This window comes from Gossypium arboreum, chromosome 1 (assembly GCF_025698485.1).
Source record: "Gossypium arboreum isolate Shixiya-1 chromosome 1, ASM2569848v2, whole genome shotgun sequence".
Lineage (NCBI taxonomy): Eukaryota > Viridiplantae > Streptophyta > Magnoliopsida > Malvales > Malvaceae > Gossypium > Gossypium arboreum.
This window is the reverse complement of record NC_069070.1, coordinates 3,009,995-3,027,447: the sequence shown is the minus strand read 5'-3', so window position 1 is coordinate 3,027,447 and position 17,453 is coordinate 3,009,995. Positions and strand designations below refer to the sequence as shown.

At 31.9% G+C, this 17,453-nt stretch overlaps 1 protein-coding gene across 2 annotated transcripts; it reads right to left on the bottom strand.

Moving 5' to 3' along the window:
• Nucleotides 1–205: 205 nt before the first annotated feature.
• On the bottom strand, nucleotides 206–6,085 carry LOC108482357 (putative disease resistance protein RGA3). 2 transcript variants are annotated; one of them, XR_008280405.1, is made up of 3 exons: nucleotides 3,254–6,085; nucleotides 1,245–1,316; nucleotides 206–570 (listed from the first exon to the last, which is right to left on the bottom strand). XR_008280405.1 is itself a non-coding variant. In XM_017785486.2 (2 exons), exon 1 carries the CDS (start codon nucleotides 5,816–5,818, stop codon nucleotides 3,287–3,289), a length of 2,532 nt encoding a protein of 843 aa, XP_017640975.1. In that variant the 5' UTR covers nucleotides 5,819–6,085; the 3' UTR covers nucleotides 206–570; nucleotides 3,254–3,286. The 2 variants fall into 2 exon arrangements, 1 of the variants encoding a protein (XP_017640975.1); XM_017785486.2 differs by lacking the exon at nucleotides 1,245–1,316.
• Nucleotides 6,086–17,453: the final 11,368 nt, after the last annotated feature.

The window sequence follows — 17,453 nt, the reverse complement described above, 5'->3', positions numbered from 1 at the left end:
CCTGTGTCTCTGCCCGTGTGGTAAAACCTGGACATTCTGTTTTACAAAATTTAGGTGCAGGGGACACACGGCCTAACAACATGCCCGTGTGCAAGTCGCGTGTATCACACGGTCTGGTCACACGCCTGTGTGCCAGGCCGTGTAGACTCAAATTGAGCCTTATAACTCAAGTTTACCAACCCTGCAAATCTTGATCCACAAGCAATTTAATTCCTAAACTTTTAACTTAATCAAACTTCGATTAAACACATCTCAAGCATAGTCAATTGACCAACTAAAACGTCCAACCGATATACCCTCATTGGTACCGCAATTTGTATCAACAAAACTATACAATACTATGCTAACCAAGCTTGTTTATAATCATACCCAAAATATGCATATTCCACACTAACTTTAGCAAATTATATGCTCAACCATTAGCATTCACAATAATATTTACAATAACATTCCAAAATGACCACTTTTGACTTCCTAGGTACATGCCAATTATCAAAAAGGAGAGTACTTCACCACTTTGAGTTTGGGAGTAGATTGGATGCCGAGTCGTTAATCACTTTTGTACCTAACCTGCGCACGGAAACAAACCGTACGCTGAGTATACACTCAGTGGTATTTCTATAAACAATACTTAAATCAAACAATAGCTTTTATACGTTTGGAATATGAAATTATAATTTAGCAAATCATAGTAATTCAATCATACACTTCATTTCATAATAACATCAATCTTTATGGCTATTTTAGGTGAAGTATACAGTCTCAGTAGTTATTCAAAATCAGACAGTATCATTCAATTATGCAGTATAGTAGTTTACCCCCTACTAATATAACTCGGACCTGGACGGATACACGGATCCAACCAACACACCAATATGGCATATAATGCCTCATCGCCAAGCCAAGTAAATAAAGAATAAAGATAAAGATGGTACTCAAGATTTCATCGAAATTATCCGAATAAAGAATGAGAATATGACACTTATAGTGCCTTATCGACTCAAGGTCGAATATCCCTGAACACTTCCAATCCTATGTCATGCCAACTATATGTGACTTATCCTGACATTGTTAATAGGGTATTTCAATTCATAATTCAATTTCCAATCAATATACAATTTCAATCAATATCAATTCAATACATTTTTAAAAAACAACAATACTTACCTCTAATTCATTTACCACACATGTTAAGTAATAAAAGCAACAATTAATTATTAAGTATGGTTTATAGAAATACAGACCGAAATTCTCAAATTACTCTATGTCCGCCTTCTCTTTTCTTTTCTTTGTTGATGCCTCAAGTACTACGTTAGCTATAGAAAAAATTAAGCTATTTAAAAAATGATCAATATACCATTTCACATTATACATTTAAATCTCTATACAACTTTTGCCTAAATTCCAATTTAGTCCCTAAACCATAGCTAATTCTTTTTCTTCAAAACAAATCTTTTATTATCATTCAATTCACACTTTAAACAATTTTCACCCCTCAAATTTCACCATAAAACATTAATTCTGAAATTCTTTCAATTTGATCCCTACTATACCAAAACTTGTACCTCTTTTTACAATTCAATCCTTCTCTCACTTCTAACTTGAATTTCTATCACTTTAACTCTTAATTCTTCCATTTGGTCAACATAATTTACATCTAATAATCAACTAACTTTCAAAATTTCCACATAATTCAAATAGTACTTATTTCTAGGATTCCATAAACATCAAAATTACAAAAAAATGGATCAAATTGACTTATCACTTAAGCTTTGAACCTTAAAACCCTATTTTTCCTTTCTTTTTCTTTCTCTTTTCTTTCTTTCCTTCCCTTCTCTGTTTCGTTCTACTTTCTTAATAATAATATAATATCATTTACTTATTTTATAAGTAAATACTAATAATTACCAATATATGTTTTATAACTATTCCACATGTAATTCACTATTACCACACATTTGTCACTTAGGGTCTATTTGCTAATTTAGTCCCTTCATTTTTCTTTAGTCTATAATTAAAGTTTTATTCTTTATGCAATCTAATCCTTTCTTCAAATTACTCTAAATTCAAACTAATTCACTAAATCAAATCTTAATTAATCACTCAACTAACATTCATAAATATTTCTAATAAATATTTACGAATTCAATTTACGAAAACAATGACCCGAAAACTCAATTTCTGATACCCGTAATTGTTGGTTCATTACATTAATTAAATTAAATAATTTCAAATATAAAATATTAATTAATTATATAAAACACTCATTAATAAACTTCACAAATAAAATTTTATTATTTAACAAATCTAAAGTAAACAAGAAAAATTATTTTACACATTAAACAACAAAATTATTCACAACATTATTTTTAAAATATACAATAAAATTATCTCATGCTAAATACATAAAATAAAAGTTTAATAAAAACATGAACATTTAGTTGTGTTGGTGAAATTTTTAGAAATTGTCTTTTTTTCTTCCTTTAGTCTATATATATAATTTTTCTTTTTATTATCAAATTTCTACTATAATTTTGAAAGTTTTTCATTTACTAAAGTTGAAAATTTAGTATGAGAACCGGTAAAACGGATCCCGTCAACGCGTTTTATGAAATTTCCTCTTAAAAGCTTCCATGTAGTAGCGTTTTAGATTTTTTAACCCATTTTAATAAATAAAATTTAAAATGGCTCATTTTTATAGATAAAATAAGAAATGAATGGTCTAAACATATATACATTGAAACCAATAATAATTCACACTTTATATGTATAAATACATGGGAAAGCACCAAAGATAATTTCAACCTCTTTAAATTTGACCTGCCACTTTAATCAATAAATAAGTTGTGTTAGAAAATCTCTCCATAACATTAAATTGAGACATTATAAATTTCTTTTTCATCTTCCTCTTATAAAATGAAGAAATGTAAATTGGAAATATATATTTGGATAATATCTTATATATATGACAATTTTTAATATTGTTTATGGAATAAAAAAATACTAACAATATATTAAATATTAATCCATTAAATAATTAAAAAGATATTTAGCATCCTATTAGATTCGCTTTTGAAGTATTTTTATTTCACTAGTTGTTTTTCAAGTGAAGTTTTATTTGTTTTAGAGTAGATAAAATTCAATTATGTTAGTGAGAAATAGGGTAGTATTTAGTACCTAATTTGATTTAGAAATATTAAAATTTGAAAGCTAATAAGATATGTACCAAATGGAGTCGTGTTTGGTGACTTACCTTATCTATTTGTCATTTGTTGTTATCTCGAAGTCACCACAATAAAAAGTCAGGGACATGAGCAATCTTAGGCCAGTCTTCACCAGTTTCTTCAATGCATCTTTTGTTTAATTTTGGACACCCTCCAATCCTTAATCTTTTGAGTGCAGTGAGGTGTTGCATCCCTTCTGATAGACACGACAGTTTTGGGCAATTTATAATGTAAAGATTTTGAAGGGATGTGAAATGTTGGAACCACGTTGGTGACGTGCAGAGATTCTCCAATTTTCTGATACACAAGTGCTGCAAAGTTTGGGTGGATCCTAGAAGAATCCATCGGGGTAGTGACTCCAGCTTTGGCACTCCTCCGATCCTCAATTTTCTAAGGCTACCGCCTTCTTCCTTTTCAAGTTCCAACTCCTCCATAGTGAGATCAAGCTTTTCACAATTTAAAATTGACAAATTTTCAAATGTAGGTAGGTATTTTAAACCTTGTGGCAATGAAACCAAGTTGTGGCATTCATATATGTACAATTCTCGGAGAGCTGTTAGGTTTTGAATGTCTTCAAACAATTTTTCTAAATTTTCACATTCAAAAAAGGACAAAATCCGAAGAGAAGTTAGGCACGATATTCCATTCTCTTGCAAACGCGTCTGTTTTGTTGTTACCCTTAATTCTCTAAGGCTAATTAGGTACCTTATGTCTTTTGGTAACTCTTCAATTCCCCTGCATCCACCAAGATCAAGTGTTTGCAAGCTCTGCAAATTGCAAATGGAATTTGGAAGTCTTTTTATATTTCCATTATCTACTAGGCTCAAATATCTCAACTGCTTTAAATAACGTATGTTGTTTGGCAATTGTTCAAAACTACACTTAGACATACCTAACACCCTCAAATGTTTAGACCTTGAGATGACTTCTGCAATAAGAGATTCGCTATCAGCCTTTCCTTCTTTATCTGATAAGAAAAGTGATTGCAGACGATTCAAGTTATTTGCCAACTGGGAAGCATCTTGCTTTGATAGATCAAACCTTAAATGTCGAACATTCCCAGTCGAATAATGATTACATGGATTCACCTCATTTTGCGCCACTGATAATGCGAGATCATGTACTAAATCATGCATTTTGAAGGTGAAAGTAAAAATCTTATCTTCAACTTGTTGGAAGAAAGATCTTGATAGTAACTCTTGTATATACCGATTCCCAATATCTTTTGGCTCTTCATTTTCGTATGGTGATTGCAAAAAGCCATTTGCCGTCCAAAGGGAGATCAAATAGAGAGGATTGAATTCAAAATCTTTTGGAAAAACTGAACAAAAAGCAAAACATTGCTTTAAATACCAGGGCAAATGATCATAACTTAGTTTTAGAGCAGGCAAGATGTCATTTTCCTCCTGTTTCAACTTCCATAGTTCACTATCTCTCACAAGTTCCCAATCATGTTGTACCCTAGTTGAACAGAGTAGGCTGCCTAAAGTCTTCACGGCCAAAGCAACCCCTTTGCATTTTTGAACAATTCCTTCCCCGATTCTTACAAGATTGTCATGTTGTTTCTCTTCACCTTCTTTAAAGGCAAGTTTAAGAAACAATGATAGACAATTCTCATAAGAAAGATGCTCTAAATCGTATGGAGGGATTGTGCCTGTGATTGTAGCCACTTTGCGGCTACGAGTTGTGACAATGATTCTACTCCCTTGGGCTCCCCCACACAACAAATCTTTCAGCTCACTCCATTTTTTCTTGTCCTCGTTCCAAACATCATCTAGTACCATAAAAAATCTTTTACCATTCAAACAATCTTGTAAAGCTTTATGTAATTCCTCCTTATTCATGTCCTTGCCCTCTCTGCCATTGGCAGATTTAATGATTTTTATCATCAGTTGTTTGACGTCAAAATCCTCTGTAACACACACCCAGATTCTCAATTCAAAATGCGACTTCACACTCTCCTCATTAAACACCAATTGGGCCAGGGTAGTTTTCCCAATACCTCCGATCCCAACTATGGGAAGGACAGGGATATCTTCCCCATCAGTTGGATCCATTAAGAAGTTGACCAGGTGTTGTTTAGCTTCATCTCGACCGATGACACTAGATGTCTTAACAAAGGAGTAGGTTTCCCTCTCACGATGGATGACATTAGTTTCATGTTTTGGAGTGAGATGAAACTTGGCCTTGTTAGCTGCAATCTCATCCAACATCTCGTTTGCCTTTTTGATCTTATTGCCCATCATAAAGCGAAATGCCAAAGGGTTAGAGCCAAAAAAGAAATGGCGTACCTTACTTCCAGTGCTTCTCCGTTCCAGGACTTGCCTCCTCAACTCTTGGATCTCGAACTCGTCTATCAAATCTTCCACGTCGTAGCAAGCATCTTTGAACCTTTGTAGCCAAAGACTGAGCTCCTGGCTACGAGCCTGTTGTTGTTCAGCATCCAGGACCACAGCTCCGATAACAGCTAGGGTCAGCTTAAGCTTTTCAAACTCCTCTCGAACACCCCATGCCAAGCTAATTCTTTCATAGGCAGCACTCCCTAGTTTCTCCAATACTTTTGCGGCGATCTCGAATGCAAAGGATTCAGCCATGGTAATTGTTTGTTGTATGAATTGTAGTAATAATTTTCGGATTCCAAGGTATTAGATGCCGAGGAGGGCAGTTCTTGAAGCTTTACACAGGAAAATAATATAAATTATGGGTGCTTGAAATTGGAAGCCAACAAATCCAAATTGTCAAGATTGGCATGCGCCAAAAGCTTCCATGCCAACACATATATTCCTCTTATAAAACAATGAAAGTAGATTCTTTTTAAGGCTTAAATGTTAGAATACCAACAAAATGATAATTTATCAAAACCCGACACTTAATTGATTTATATGTTTATATATATACTGATTATGGTCTACTTTATACGAAACTATATACTATCTTTAATCATGAACCATAGGATTAGCACTCAAATATAAGAATAAAATTAAAGAAGAATCATAACTACTCCCACTAAACAATAAAAGAAAAACAAACACAACAGGTAAACAGGATTACTTTAGTGTTTCTAATATTTAAATGAAAAATAAAAAGGTGTTGAACAGGAGAGGTGGATTATCAAAATAATGAATGAGTTCATAATTCCCACTCTTTCATTTTAAATTCACAATCTTCTCACAAAAGTCATGGCCATTCAATTATATGTACAAGTTCATCAAATGCACAAATTTGGAGATTCCCACTGTTTTAAGTAATTCCTTATTATTATTATTTTTTGGACAAATTACCCACAATTATCTTCCCACACGGTTTTCAATATAACAATATAAGATTAAGACTCAATTCATAATAATTCTTCTTAAAAATTAACATTAGTTATATTGAATAAAAAATAATATTTAATAAACTCCATAATTGTTAAACTGAATTTGAATAAAATTCTTAATAATTACAATAAATGAAAAATATATCATACAGATATATCTTCAATAATTTATATTGAATGGATAGTAAAAGTATCAAGAAGTCCTTGTATTTAGGGGTAGATTGTACTTCTGTCTTTTACTGAAAAATGGATAAATTAATTTTATATATTTCAAAACATGCAATTTAGCCCCTCCATTAAATTTTTCTGTTAGATAATGACAGAACATACTAAAAATTATTTTTTATGTGTTAATTATAGAAATGGTCACTCGACTATACCTTTCGTTCTATTTTAGTTACCCAACTATTTATTTTTTGATTTAGTCACTAAACTTTTCAAAATTAAATATTTTAGTCACTCTAAGTGATGTGGGCTTTTCTTATTGGTCTAATAATAAAATTAGCTATAGTGTTTATATATTCTATTTTGTTCCTAAATATAAAATGTTTAATAAATTTAGCGCTCAATGTTTATAAAATTTATTATTTTAGTTCTAATTCTAAAAAATTAATAAATTTAGTCCTCAACATTTACAAAATCTATCAATTTAGTCCTAACTTTAAAAATTGAGAAAAATATCTTTTCTTAAAAAATCATTTTTACCTTTTATAGGTAAAAGCAAACACAATGTTAGAGAAAATTATATAGTTATATGCCTTAAAACATTTGATTAATTTCTCGTCAATTCATTTTTATCTTTACCCACTTAGATGAAACTCGCAACATCTCTCGAAAACCTCCAACACTCTTTTAATAGCAAGAACTTCCGCTTCGTTCGACTCCATCATGCCAAGGAGACCAAAGACATCACCCAGCATATCCCTCAAACCCCCTCCGCATCCAGCCAGGTTATTTTCTATTAATGTTATGATTTAATCCTTTTTGTTATATTTATTCATATTTTAATTTAAAATTTAAAATTTTATACATTAATAATAAAAGATTATTTCAATTACATTTCATAAAATTTATTAAAATAATATATCCTATGATTTTTGTTGATATAAACTTCAGTCAATTGCAACTCCAATGCAAAAGCCTAGAAAAGTTAAAGAAATACATGCACCTTTGGAATTTAATCTGACCCACAACCTTTTTTTTAGGGTGTTTCGTGGAATGATCTTAATGGAGAAATTCCAGATGAAGATAGTAACGGTTTCCGCGTGGGTCAGTGTCCTCTCATGGCCGATAAACCCCTAACGACTGGGCTCCAAAAGATAGAAGGAAGACCTTGACTTCAAAAGACTAAGAGACTGGGGAAACTTGAATATTTTGATGAGTCTGAAAATGGTTTGTTTGAACATTAGTGGTCATATCTCTTATGCTGTGGATAATTTTACCAATTTAAAATAGTTCAACCTATTATCTTTGTCTATATCTTCGAGTTTGAGTTATTTGAACGAAAGTATTTTCTTTGAAGTTTTCACTTGTTCAGATAATATTATTGATATAAATCATACCTTAATTGTCAGAGAAATACCACATCAATATGGCAACACGGTCTACATCAAAGCTATGGATATTAGCCAAAACAACCTAAGGGGCATTATTTCTAAATCCTTGATGCCTATGGAAAAGGTCGATCTATTCTCTGATTCCCTAGAGAGGCCCTATTCAATTTTACATGAGTTATTTTGAACATTGATGGAAGAATTGCATTTTAAGACATCATCGAGGCGACAGAAGACTTTAACATCCGATATTGTATTGGAACTGGTGGTTATGGTAGTATTTATAAAGCACAGTTAGTTACCATGTGGAAAGATTGCTGCCTTAAAAAAACTTCACCGGACAGAAGCAGAGGTCTCGGCTTCTGACAGGAGTTTCAGGAATGAGGTAAAAATATTATCAGAAATACAACACAAGGACATGGTGAAACTTCATGGATTTTGTCCCATGATAGTTGCATATTTTTTATTTACGAATACATGACCGACCCAATGGAGCTTATTTTGCGTCTTCGCGGATGATAATGAAGCATTGGAGCTGGATCGGATCAAATGAGTAAAAATAATCAAAGATACAATCTTGACTGTCTTCCACCAATAGTTCATCCAGACATATCAAGGAATAACATTTTATTAAACCCAAATCTAGAGGCTTTTGTCTCGGATTTTGACACAGCAAGACTTGTTGATTATGATTCATCCAATCAAACAAGATGTTGCACCAGGTAAAGTTTCCAACCCTTGGGTCTGTTTTTCTTCTGTTATTCTATTTATCTCATCTACTTAGGGTCGAGTAGATATATATATTATACGAAGCATATGAAAATATGGAGTTAATTCCAAAATATTTCTTTTTTAATTATATTTAAAATGAGTATCTTTTCAGAATTAAATTTTAAATATCATTTTAAATTAGAATTTATTTATAATTTTTAATAATAGTATACAATTCAATCATTTTGGAAAATTTTCCTCTAGTACAGAATTTTACCTTTTATTATTAATTTTATAATTTTAAAAGCTGTTCATTTACTGGAGTTTAAAATTTAAAATCAAATTATTACATCATTTTCTTTGATACAAATCAAATTACAAACATATATACATTTGGAACCAACAATTCAAACTCTACCATATCGTTGTTGTTGTAGGCCAATTTTGGCCCAAATACAACCAAATACCCACCCAAAAACAAAGAGCCTAACTTCCACATCAAATGACCCAAATAATAAAAAACCTAAAGCCCACCTAGCCCAACAAACTAAACATTTTCAGCAGCAAAAAACCCTAGCCACCAAGTTTTCAGCCACCACCCCTCACCCTTGGCCATCACGCACCACCACGCACGCCCTCACTTCCTCGTGAGCCACCCACATCGACACACTGTAATGAGACAAAAACAACAGCAAGAGAAAGCATGCGAGGATGGGGAAGAAATAAAAAGGGCGAAAACAAAAAATAAAGAGGAATGTTTTGTAGATCGGCCTTAAAAGCCAAAATCTATCATTTGTAAGGGGATTTTACAAAGATTGAAAAAGAAAACACAAAAATTCCTCCGAACTTCGAATGCAAAGAAAAAAATCAATAAAAAGGTTTGCATTTTTTTCTCTCTTTTCGAATTTTTTCTTTTTTCTTTTTTTTTTTTCTTCTTCTTTCTATATACATATACATATATATATTATTAAGAAAAAAACAAAAAACTTACCTTTTGAACTTCCGCCACCATGCGGTGGCCGTGACGAATGTGGCGGCGACCAACGGCGGTGGCCCAGTGACCGGGATTCCACCGGAGAAGAAAAGGCTTGAGAGGATTTTAAGGGAAGGGAAGAGAGCATGGAAGCTTTTTTTTGTTTTTTTTAGATTGGGGGTTTGAAAATGAAACACAAAAAAAAAAAATCTTTGTAATGGTGTTGAAACGGATTTTTTTTTTGTTTGGTGGGTGGGGTTTGTGCACTTTCCCTAAAAGGGAAATTTATGTGTTTAGTCCTCATCCATCGCAACCTCATTCAATTAACCCCCATTTTTTATCTTTCTTTGTTTTTTTTAAATTTGGCCCTCAGATCTTGTTTGGTTTTCATTTTGATCCCTAATTAACTATCCAATATTTATATTTTATACCCGAATTTTCATTTGTTTTTAACCATGTCCTAAATCTATTTAATTCATTTATTAACCTTTTTTATGTTTCATTTATATGTTATTTCAAATATTTTATATGTTGTTTATTTACATCATTATTGTAAATATTTTATATATATATTTTTGTACATTTCCTAATATTTTGTTTTATTGTAGATATTATTATTATTATTATTATTATTATTATATACTCTTATTATATGCATATATATGAAGTATCTTTTATGTACATATTATTTTATATTATCATTACCAAGTATATCATTTTCTTCTTATTATTAATACATGATTTGTTTTATTTTATTTTTGGAAATATCATTATTATTGTTATTCTAGTTTCTAGTATTCCATGTACATATTTTTATACCATCTTATGTATATATTTTTAAATACTATATTGTATATGTGTATATATATATATATATATATTCTTAATACCATATTGTGTATATATCATTATTACATTTATTTTATTCCTACTATGTTTGTTATTAACATCAAGACATATATTTATTATACTTGTGTACATATTTTATATTAATATTATTTTCAGTATATCATATTATTCATTATTATATTTATTATTTTCACTATTGCTACTTATTATATTATTTCAATATTATGTACTATTTGGTGTACATCGTCTTTTATTATGATTATTAGTGTATAAATACATGTTTTTTTATATTCCTAATATATATAATATCGTTCATCTGTACTATGTATATATACATATATATATTTAATATTATTACACATACGTATCTTTTAGGCATTATATTTTCATACGTCATGTATATATGTCGTACATTATATTTTTGCATGTCATCTTATGCACATATTATCTGCTATTATTATTACTAAGTATATTTTGTATTTATTCATGATTTGTCTTTATTTCTTTTGCAAATGTCATTGTTATTGTTATTCGAATGTTCTAGTATCCCATGTTAATATTTTTTATTCATAATGTCATTATTCACATCATTTATTTATTTTAAATTCTTACTTTTGGAATCTTTTCTAATTAATTTTAATACATAAGGCAACATGTCGGTTTAACACAAAGTCGCTGATTTCATCGCTATGTTGGATGAACATCAATCGACTCGTGTTAAAACGGTATGTCCTTCTCAAAAATCCAAAGAATTGAAAATTTCTCATCTTTTTAATCGGATCTCGACTAAATGTTACATTGAACTCGTATTTTTGAAAATCTAGACAACACATGTTTACGAGATACCAATTTTGGGCGTCGCGAGGGTGCTAATACCTTCCTCGCGCGTAACTGACTCCCGAACCCCAATTTTTCTCTGGACTTTCACGTAGACCTAAATTCGGCCTTCTTTTTATTTTAAAATAATTTTATTAGGTGTCCGATCACACCTATAAAAAAGGATCGGTGGCGACTCCCTTTTTAATAAAATCGAAAGTTGGTTTTCAAATGTTTAATAAATCGCCACAATTAGCGACCAACCGAAAGCTAAAATTTTTACGTCGCTACAGCTGGCGACTCCACTGGGGACCTTTTTGAGAGTCGAGTCGAATTAAACTCGCGTTGTCAAAATTTTCAAAGTTCCTTGTTCAAATTAACATTTAGTCGTGATTTTCAAATTTTTTGTTTTCAAAAAAAATCATGCATTTGCATCGTGTTGTATATATTCTAACTTGTTTTATCCGGTTGTTTTTCAGCTTTAAATTTTTGTGATTTTAGTTTTGGTTTAGTTTTTTAATTTGCAAGTTTCTCCCCACACACCGTGCACGTGCATTTTTGTTGCATAACAAGAGCTCTCTACCCGGGCTCCGTCCGTTTAAGTGAAAGTAAACGCTACGCCTTCGTGAGTTAACTCGTCCCTCCGCACAGGCTAGTGAATACTTTCGGGTTCCATATGACTTATGCTTTCGTGAGTTAACTTGTCCCTCCGCATAGGCATAAGTAAATGTAATCCTTCTAATTGAACTCGTGAGCCTGTGATAGGCTATGACCGAGGCTCCGTGCTAATCTTAGCAGATGGTAGTACGGGCAATTCGAGTACCTATCTAGAACCAAAACCGCATATAATGAACCATACGAGCCACCTAACTAGAGCCATGCCGAACCTCTGTCCGTTTAGTAGTCCCCAAAATAAGTGCACGGGAGGAATGCCTCTTGCCTTTTGCATTTTCACTTTCTATATAAGAGGATTGGGTCTGTTTAATAAACTAGGTCGGGTAGTTCGATTTGTTGAAGTTCTCTATGTTTTTCTGCCTATATTAAATTACTAATCAAGTTTGTTTGTCTTTGCTTTATTGTTTTTTCATCATGCATTAAAGGCATCATATTAGGAAGGTGTTGATTAAAGATTGGTTGCCAAAAACGGGTTTCTAATGGAGGAGTCAATTATACAAGTGACCGAAACGTTGTGTAATACTCCTTTGATTAAGGAAATGCCTAAACAGGGGCTATCTTGAAATTAACACCAAATTTTTGCATATTCATTCATGACTGACATTCATTTGACATTCATATATTCATTCATGCATTCATTCATACATTGCATATCCCATACTCGTCGTGAAGATAAAATATATAATTGCAGGTTGTAATACCGTAAGATGGAACCACGTCATCCGTATAAAACTCGCCGACAAGCTAGAGTAATGGAGGCTGAATTCAATGAAAAAATTGAAAGATTGAAAAGGCCGAGAACCAGAATGGGAGCCTATGGAATTCCCTCCTTTGTCAAGAACATTTACGTCTGTGGGAATGATATACCCGAGGCAGGACAATGCACAAGGCACAATGTTAATGATCGAAAAGGGTTTTCAGAACATCAATATAAATGTCATTTACAAAGGAGCTGACACAAGTAAAGATGTCTCAAGGATACACCTTTGTCCCCCTGGTTTCATATTGAACAATTAGACTGCCGAGGACTTTCTTGTAGTTTATAAGTCTTCAGAGTAATGCTCAAACATTAACATTCTATTGTGTCCTTAGATATAATAGAATTCTTTTGTAAGAGCTTGCATTCGCTCTTTATCATTCAAATGAATATCAATGAAGATGCATTTTGTCACGATTTTCTTTTTTCGCATTATCGCTAATTTCATAATCATTTTCTCATTTCATAGCCTATACTCACATTTGCCTCATTGCCATGACATGACATTTCTTTGTTAGTTTCAATACTTGGATGCCCTTCTATAGTTTCCTTTTTCATTCAACTTTCAGGTGCTCAGATGTCAACAGCATGAACAAACCCGTTACGAGTCTTGAAATCGATTTTGAGAAGGCTATTTGTTTAGGAGAATTCGAAGCCGAAGAAAATGCTGAAGACTATGTCTCGTCTCCTAATTTGCTAAGAATGGTGGAACAAGAGGATAAACAGATTTTGCCTCATCAAGAATCCGTTGAAATAATAAATCTGGGAACTGAAGAAAGGAAGCAAGAAGTGAAGATTGGGACTTCTATTTCGGGGGGCACCAGACATAATTTGATTGCTTTGCTCCGCGAATACAAAGATGTATTCGCATGGTCGTATCAGGACGTGCCAGGATTGGATGAAGATGTAGCAGCCCATAAGCTCCCATTAAAGCTAGAATGCAAGCCTATTCAACAAAAGCAAAGACGGATGAGGCCTGAGATGTTGAAGATAAAAGAGGAAGTCAAGAAGCAATTTGATGCTGGCTTCCTACAAGCCTCTAAATATCCAGAATGGGTGGCTAACATAGTCCTGGTACCAAAGAAAGATAGCAAAGTACAAATGTGCGTGGATTATCGTGACCTGAATCGAGCAAGTCCTAAAGATAATTTTCCCTTACCACACATTGATACGTTGGTGGATAACACGGCAAAATATTCATTGTTTTCCTTCATGGATGGATTCTCGGGTACAATCGGATCAAAATGACCGGAAGATATGGAGAAAACTACCTTCATAACGATGTGGGGAACATTCTGCTACAAGGTGATGCCTTTTGGGTTAAAGAATGCAGGGGCAACATATCAGAGGGCTATGGTGACGTTATTCCATGACATGATGCATAAAGAAATAGAGGTCTACGTTGATGATATGATTGCTAAGTCAGGGAAGAAAAGCATGTAGCGAACACGAAGAAGTTGTTCGACGATGAAAAGTTTCACTAAAGCTCAATCCGTCCAAATGTACGTTTGGGGCTACCTCGGAAAATTGCTTGGCTTCATTGTCGCGAGAGAGGCATTGAAGTTGATCCGGATAAAATAAAAGCCACCCCAAGCACGCAAAAGGAAGTCGAGGATTTTAGGAGATTAAACTACATCGGCCGATTTATCGCTCAACTTACCAACTAATGCGACCCAATCTTTCGACTCCTTGAAAACATAATCCGGAGAATGGAGCGAGGAGTGCCAAGTGGCTTTTGACAAGATAAAACAGTATTTGTCTAATCCTCCAGTGCTAGTACCGCCAATACCGGGAAGACCATTGATATTGTATTTGACTGTGATCGAGAATTCAATGGGTTGCGTACTGGGGCAACACGACGAGTCAGAAAAGGCGATCTACTACCTCAGCAAAAAGTTTACTGAATATAAGGCAAAGTATTCGTCCATAGAAAAATACTGCTGCGCTCTGGTTTGGGTAGCTCGGAGACTCAAGCAATATATGCTGTATCATACGACATGGCTAATTTCAAAGCTAGATCCAATAAAGTACATGATGGAGGCACCTGCACTCTCAGGAAGAATGGCACGGTGGCAGATCTTACTATCAGAGTATGACATCGTCTATGTGAGTCAAAAGTCAATAAAAGGAAGCGCAATAGCTGACTTTTTGGCGACCCGAACAATGGATGAATATGAGCCATTGAGATTTGAATTCCCGGATGAAGATTTGATGTGCATTACAGAAAAAGAATGCGAGTCACCAAAAGAGAAGTCATGGAAGATGAGCTTTGATGGTGCATCAAACGCATTGGGGCACGGGGTTGGAGCAGTCTTAGTATCACCAGAAGGGAACCATTACCCACTCACTGCCAGGTTGAACTTCTTCTGTACTAATAATGTATGGCCCAAATTTTGCCCGGGGCCCAATAAAACCAAACCCAAATAAACATAACTCAACTACCCAATTAAAACCCAATACCAAACCCAAAACTTAGCCCAAAACACTAACCCAACCCAAAAAAAAAAATCAAAAAAAAATCAAAAAAGAAAAAAACCTAATCTCACCTACTCCACACCATAATTAGCCACCCACCCCCATTTTGCTCCATTTGCCTACAAAAGAAAAGGCAAATAAATTAAAAAAAAAGAAGAAGAACAAGTGGTAAAAGCTTATAAATAGCCACAATCTCAATGTAAAAAGAGAGGAGGAGGATTGGAGGGAATTTATTGTATTTTGGAGAGAAGAGATTTTTTGGAGATTCAAGAAGAGATTTTTTTTTTTGAGATTCAAGAGGAGATTTTTCTTTTTTTTGAGATTCGAGAACAAAAGATCAGTATATCAATAGCAATCAAAAAGGGTCAAAGGGTTATTGTCTATTTTAGTCCTTCCGGTTATTTGCATGTGCGAATTAATCCTTCTTCTTTTATTTATTACGGATTTGCCCCAAAATATTGCTCTCGATTCGATTATGTCCTTCCTATTATTTTTTATTTGTTTCATTTACCTTATTTATACTATTATGTTTGCATTTATCTCTTATTTCATTCTAATACTAATATTATTAGCACTTCTATTGTTTTTACTATTAATTAGTGTATGTTTATTATATATGTACGTATGTACATTTCTATATATAAGTACTATTTTATTACGTCATTTTAATATTACTATTATATCATATCTACTTTCTGCATTTTAATATTATTATTATTATTATTATTATTATTATTATATATTAGTGTATATTTTTATGTACATATATGTATGTATATACTTTTATATATAGTATTGTTTTTAAATTTAATATTTTTATTTGCTCTTTGTATTTCTATATTATTATTATTATTATTATTATTATTATTATTATTATAATATGGTAGTGTGTATTTGCATTATATGTATATATATATTGATATATAGTATTATTTTTGTTTACTTTATTTTAATATTGTTATTACCTTCATTCCATTATTATTATTACTATTATTATATTTTACTATCATTATTTTTCATAATGTATATATGCTATTGTTTATATTATTATTACTATAACTACTATATTTTTTTACTACCTCTATTATGTATTACTAATATATTATTACTACTATTGTTCTTGTTATTATCATCACTTGTTATTCTCATCACTATTATTATAATTTATTATTGTTACTTATTATTTTAACTATTATTATCTAATATATCATCATTATCATTATTTTCATTATAACTTAATAGATTATTATTATTATTATTATTATTATTATTAGCACTACTTTTACTACTATTATTTAATATATTATTTTTACTATTATCGTCATATTGTTACTATTACTATTATATTATTATGTTATTATATCTTTTACTATTATTATTGTTGTATTTTTCTATTATTGTTATTATATTTTCCTTTATTTTTGTATTTACTTATACGTTATTATTTTATATTAACTAATTTGATAACTGTATATTTTTTAGCATATTTATTTTATTTACATATCATTACTTTTATTATTATTTCATCATATATTCTATTTATAGTTTTCTTAAATAATTTCAAACATTTAGCTTATTCATTATTTCCCTTTCTTATTTTTTATTCGACTCATTTATCTTTCCTTCGTATTTATCGTTAGTATTCATATTTGTGTTTATGTTTATCCTGTTATGGTTATCAATTTTTATTTGTTATGCATTCTTTATTATCTCGTTTCATTACGAATTTAGGTTTTATCCAATCCGATAGTGATTCTTTCACTAAAGTAAATATTTCGTATTTGGTAATCCGAGACAATCGTTCCCTAACTTACTGGATTTCGATTTTTTTTTCTCTCACGTTTAACCTAAATAACGGCATATTCTTTTAAATCATAATACGAGTGTTAAATAAAATACTTACTCTCTGATATTTGAGGTGTTGTGTCCTAACTCACTGGATATGACATCTTATTACCTCGAGATAAGATATTTTTTTTTTGCAAATAAGGCGATGCTTGGTGTTTGGAAATTTCGAGAAAGTAGTGCCCTAACTTATTGGGTTGCCACTTTTCTCGTTGAATTCGAATAATTAAGCACCCTTCTAAGTTTTTTTAAAGGT

Coding starts and splice junctions, on each gene's coding strand:
- LOC108482357 (XM_017785486.2), bottom strand. CDS start 5,818: ATGGCTGAATCCTTTGCATTCGAGATCGCCGCAAAAGTATTGGAGAAA.